Consider the following 6344-nt stretch of genomic DNA (forward strand, 5'->3'; position numbering starts at 1 on the left):
GAACGGCAAGTACGAGAAGCCGCCGTTCAGCTACAACGCGCTGATCATGATGGCCATCCGGCAGAGCCCCGAGAAGCGGCTGACCCTCAACGGCATCTACGAGTTCATCATGAAGAACTTCCCCTACTACCGCGAGAACAAGCAGGGCTGGCAGAACTCCATCCGCCACAACCTGTCGCTCAACAAGTGCTTCGTGAAGGTGCCGCGCCACTACGACGACCCGGGCAAGGGCAACTACTGGATGCTGGACCCGTCGAGCGACGACGTGTTCATCGGGGGCACCACGGGCAAGCTGCGCCGCCGCTCCACCACGTCGCGCGCCAAGCTGGCCTTCAAGCGCGGGGCGCGCCTCACCTCCACCGGCCTCACCTTCATGGACCGCGCCGGCTCCCTCTACTGGCCCATGTCGCCCTTCCTGTCCCTGCACCACCCCCGCGCCAGCAGCACTTTGAGCTACAACGGCACCACGTCGGCCTACCCCAGCCACCCCATGCCCTACAGCTCCGTGTTGACTCAGAACTCGCTGGGCAACAACCACTCCTTCTCCACGGCCAACGGGCTGAGCGTGGACCGGCTGGTCAACGGCGAGATCCCCTATGCCACGCACCACCTCACGGCTGCCGCGCTCGCCGCCTCCGTGCCCTGCGGCCTGTCGGTGCCCTGCTCCGGGACCTACTCCCTCAATCCCTGCTCCGTCAACCTGCTGGCGGGCCAGACCAGTTACTTTTTCCCCCACGTCCCGCACCCGTCAATGACTTCGCAGAGCAGCACGTCCATGAGCGCCCGGGCCGCGTCGTCCTCCACGTCGCCGCAGGCCCCCTCGACCCTGCCCTGTGAGTCTTTAAGACCCTCTTTGCCAAGTTTTACGACGGGACTGTCCGGGGGACTGTCTGATTATTTCACACATCAAAATCAGGGTTCTTCTTCCAACCCATTAATACATTAACATCCCTGGGACCAGACTGTAAGTGAACGTTTTACACACATTTGCATTGTAAATGATAATTAAAAATAAGTCCAGGTATTTTTTATTAAGCCCCCCTCCCGTTTCTGTACGTTTGTTCAGTCTTTAGGGTTGTTTATTATTCTAACAAGGTGTGGAGTGTCAGCGAGGTGCAATGTGGGGAGAATACATTGTAGAATATAAGGTTTGGAAGTCAAAATTATAGTAGAATGTGTATCTAAATAGTGACTGCTTTGCCATTTCATTCAAACCTGACAAGTCTATCTCTAAGAGCCTCCAGATTTCCATGTGTGCAGTATTATAAGTTATCATGGATCTCTCTGGCGGATGCAGACCTTGAGAACAACCTAAATTATGGGGAGAGTTTTAAAATGTTAAAACTGTAATTTGTATTTAAGAAGCATTCGTAGTAAAGGTGCCCAAGAAATTATTTTGGCCATCTATTGTTTTGTCCTTTTCTTTAGAGAACTGTTTTTTTTTATTTTCTTTTGTTTACTTTTAGACCAAAGATTGGATTCTAGAAAATGCACTTGATATACTAAGTATCAAAACAAACAAAAAAGGAAAGTCGTTTCAGTAGGCAACACTGCCCATTTAATTGAATTGGAAGGGGACAAAATTAATGATTGCCTTCAGTTTGTGTTGTGTATATTTTGATGTATGTGGTCACTAACAGGTCACTTTTATTTTTTCTAAATGTAGTGAAATGTTAATACCTATTGTACTTATAGGTAAACCTTGCAAATATGTAACCTGTGTTGCGCAAATGCCGCATAAATTTGAGTGATTGTTAATGTTGTCTTAAAATTTCTTGATTGTGATACTGTGGTCATATGCCCGTGTTTGTCACTTACAAAAATGTTTACTATGAACACACAGAAATAAAAAATAGGCTAAATTCATATATATCTTGATACTTTTGTCTCTTTTATTAAGTGGAGCTGATTTTTAAAAAGACCATTCAATTTATAGGGAATTCAAAGGCTCTTCTGGCCAAACTGAGATTTAAACTGCTCCTCTAATTTGAACTGCTACTCTAAAAATGGAAATAGTGTGTTTTTTCCCTTTGTGGACAAACTTTACCAGGAGCAGGCTATTTAATAAACACTAGCTTTAAACAAAGTATAGGCTTTTCAGCTGATATCTTTTAAGTTTTTGTGGATATACAGCAAAAGAAAGAGATATTTAATTTTATGTGCATCGCTGTTTATTTTTAAATCAGTTAATAGAATGCTTTTATATACTTTGTTTCAGGTATCTTGTTTATAGCACTTGGCAAATTATAAATAAATATATGTATATGGTTAGATAGAAGTGAATAATGAACACATATGTAATATATAGAGGTACACAGAGCCCTTCAGTTCAGGTACAATTTGCGCTATGAATGCTGCAAACATTTTTGTTTAAATATTTGTATTTATACTTTCTAAGTCAGCATTTATTTTTGTGGCTGTTTACCCACAATGGAAGAATTCTAATAAAGATGTGCTGAAATTGCAATATAGATTTTGCTGAAGTGATCACCTGTTGTAATGACTTGCAGATCAATGTTGATATTCATTTTAAATAATAACTATTTAAAATTCTAGATATTCAGAAGAAGCAACATGCCTCTCTCTCCTTTTATTCCTCATTTTTTACAACATAGAGGTACTTCTTTGATTCTCTCTTAAATGTGTCTGTATAATTTAATTTAAAGATTTGTTCCTTTTGCTTACACTAAGTTATAATTTTGTTTTACTTTGCGATATGCCTATGTATGCATATATACATAGGCATATATGTGAAATGAAAGCATTTTTAATCATTTCAGGCAGCCCAAATGCGATAACTCCAAAAAATAATTGGAAAACCTGAGTAAAAGGTTTAGTAACTAATTGGATCCTGCGGTGAGTCTGTAGAGGACAAGTTGTTCATTTGTTACAATTGTATAGTCTGAAATGTGTTCTGCAGTAATGCAATAAGCTGGCTACTTCTTACAATGGGCCCAATGAAAAATAATCTGTCCTTAAGATGTTATCAGCAAGCAGAGAGTTGCTGGGGGGGGTAGGGCAGAAGCAAGCTGACTAAAGTAGACTTGAAATTGAAATGCAGAATAGTTAATATTGTAAAATGGGAGTAGGTGGAGAGAGGAAGACAGAAGAGAAGAGAGGAGAGACAGAGACTGAGGCACACAGAGATTAAAAAACTGGGGTGTGAGCAAATATATGGGATGTGAGCAAAAAGTAGATCAAGAAAGCTAGTTTAATTACCTTCTTTGAGCAGTCTACACATGATTTTACTTTCTTATGAGAAAACATTCAACAGAGATATAAATTTCTTGAAACATAATGGTTCTTCAGAATGAATCATAAAAGAAAAGTTCACAACTTATTTTTTTGAACCCCATATGTGTGGCCGATAAAAAGTAGAGTACATGTGCTGAGGTTAGGCAAAGGAAATCCTGGTTACACAATTGTGATCCAGAATACCTGGAAGAAAGACTTATGTTTAAGCTGGGAAAAGGTGAAGATTTATTGTTTGCTTTTGCCATGGGTTTTATTTGTGGAATGAGAATGTACTACCACAGAGGAAATATAGTATTTCACCTACCAAAACTTGAAAAGAAAGTTGAACTCAAACTGAGGTGAAAGGACATAGATACAGAAAAAAAAAAATCCTCCATGAATTTTTTATGGTTATATGTTAAATACTTATTTATTTGTGATTCAAAGTGCTTATTTGGATTCAGAGAAATAGAATTTCAAAGGCAAACTTTGCACTTTGAAGTCAAGAATAAAATTGGCTTCTTTTCATTCATAGAAACTAAGTACTGGAATAGTTATGCCTGGACACATATCCAAGTTACACAAACAACAGATATGATTAGAAATCTAGTTATTAGGCATACTACACATGACGAGGTTTACACAAAGAGAAAACTTGGAAGGTCTTCTAAAGCCTAATGTGAACATTTCGTCTACCTTGATATATCCTATAATTCCTGAAGATATCTTTTAAAAGGCCAATGACAATCTGGCCTGACATTTAATATACGTTTGCATCAGATCAATTGTAATGTTGTCTTGTTTGTTGTCACCAGCCTTTGTCATTTAAAATTACCTCATGCCAGAAAAATACTTCAAACTTTGTGAAGACTATTTTCTTTCAAGCTTATAATTGTTTTTTTGAGATAGTGGTAGACCTTTTGGAGATTTTGGAAAATGAAAATGATCACAACTCAACACTTGAGATCCCTATATTTATTTACAAGTTTAAAGTAAAATACCCGAATTTGCCTACCATAAGTCAATAAAAACTATTAATATATAAAACACTGAGAAAAGGATGTCAACCTGAACAGTAAGAATTCTTCCAAACATATTTATTTCCTCAGTCTGCTGCAAAATTGGAAATAAAATGAACATAAGGTCTAGAACTAACAATATTTAATACAAATATCCTTATGATCATGGTAGCTTTCATGTGATTTCTAGGACAAATCAAATTCAGAGAGGCAAAATAAATGAGACTTACAATGTATTGATTTTAATAAATTGGTAGCATTTCACCCAAATGGGTATATAAATCAGATTTATTTAAAGCTCCATATAAAAGAGTGGTATTACAAAGCGTAGTTTCTGTCTACACTATTGTTGAAAAATTTGGATGAATCGGAATAATTCGCTCTTGAGAAATTAATTTTATGAATAGCTAAAGGGGCTGGTTGTGTGTGAGACTGAGATTCTGCGGGAGAATTAGGCTAACAAAGGGTGAAGGTGAAGATCATGAGAGGTTTTAGAGCTGGCTGAGATGGGTGGCTTGGGTTGTGTAACTATGCCTAGAGGGCGGGGTTCCTGTACATTCCTACTTCACCAGATAACCTGCCCCTCAACACCACTCCAGCTTCTGCCAGAAGGATGGGACTCTCCAACGTGAAAATCCGAGCAGGCTTTCCAACAAGCAGGGTAGGTGAAACTTGAATTAGAATTCCCTCCTCTTTATGTTGCGACTCAAGGCCAGATCCTCGAGATATGGAAAGAATAGAGGCCGTCTAGATTTTCTTTCATGCCAACACGGGTTCTTCCCAAGAGCTACCTACCTGTAAGAGTTAAAAGGCCCCGAAGATCTTTCAGATAGTATTTCATCCTCACTTTTTCCCGTGTGTTTTTTATGAAGGGTTTCTTTCCTTCATTCCTAATCATACGTCCTTCCTCTACTTCCACGACCCCTCCCCCAATCGCACCCGCCTCTTATTTTTCAGACCCCAAAGTGACGCTTTCTGCTCTAGCGGTCAGTTGCTGGGGACCTGGTTTCGATGTCTTAGACCAAAGGGGCTCGAGGCCGGTGAAGATATGATATAGTGTTACATTTTCTATCTTCCTTTCTCTGTTCCAATTTCTGTTGTTTTCTCTTTTTCCCCCTCCTCCCAGGCCTCTGGCCGAGGTTGTTGTCCGCTGGATACCGAGAAAAAACACTTGCGGATTGGGAGCGCTCTTCCTCCGAGATGGGTAAGTGAACGCGCTTTTGACGGGGCAGGTCGGTGGTGCGGAGCAAGTCCTACGACGGCTTTGGAATCGAGCTTTAAACCACGACGTCGAGTTCCTGGACCTAAGCGTTCCTCTTTTCTTGGAAAATGTTCCTAAGAAGTGCGCTACCAACCGACACAGGTGAAAGAATGCAAGATTCTTCCACGTTTATAGAAATCACGGCGAATCCCTAAGTGAAGAAGATGTGGACAGGGCAAAGGGGGAGGGTGAAGAGAAAACAAGACTAATTTCTTATGGAAAGGAAGTGGAAGTCTAAAATAGGTCCTAAAGTGCAAAGTGATTCATTTCACTTTGGGGAATATGATTTCTGAGTCTTCTGCGAGAAATGCAGGGCTTCCTTAACGTTCAAATCCGGGATGATGTGCTCTCCCCATGTGAGATAAAGCTTTCTGCTTCAGAGTTAAGAACTTGCCTCTGAAAAATTCTTTTCTTTTTTCTTTCTCTCCCTCTATTTTCACACTGACGTCGCCAGTCTCCCTGCGCGCCAGCGCTCGGTCCCCGGTGCTGGGCCTGGGTCTGGCGAGGGTCCCTGCGAGGTCTAACAGGGCCGCACCAGGTGGAGCGCAGCGCGGGTCTAATTCTCGAGATTTCTCTGTGTCTTCGAAAGACCAGGGAAATGAGCACCGTTCTGGGCTTCCTTTTGTCCCTGCTGGGAATATCTCAGTTCCCGGCTTTGGAACTATCAGGCAAATAATTGATTGTTAATGCACACTTAGGAGACGGCGGTGCACGCTCGAGAGCCTGCCTGTCCCAGGGTGGCTGCGAGCGCGCCCAGCGCGGGTTGGAGCGGGTTGGCTCCGCTGGAGCGAGTTCGGGGGTCCAGTCGGCCTGGCCGCACTTCAGGGGCT

General features: G+C 41.8%; 1 protein-coding gene across 1 annotated transcript; it reads left to right on the top strand.

Annotated features, from left to right (window-relative positions):
- The first annotated feature begins 6 nt into the window (after positions 1-6).
- Foxg1 (forkhead box G1) lies at positions 7-1219 on the top strand. The gene has a single exon (XM_033765110.1). It carries the CDS (start codon positions 47-49, stop codon positions 944-946), a length of 900 nt encoding a protein of 299 aa, XP_033621001.1. The 5' UTR covers positions 7-46; the 3' UTR covers positions 947-1219.
- Positions 1220-6344: the final 5125 nt, after the last annotated feature.

This window comes from Fukomys damarensis, unplaced genomic scaffold, assembly GCF_012274545.1.
Source record: "Fukomys damarensis isolate Sample0158 unplaced genomic scaffold, DMR_v1.0_HiC HiC_scaffold_17, whole genome shotgun sequence".
In the NCBI taxonomy this organism is placed as follows: domain Eukaryota; kingdom Metazoa; phylum Chordata; class Mammalia; order Rodentia; family Bathyergidae; genus Fukomys; species Fukomys damarensis.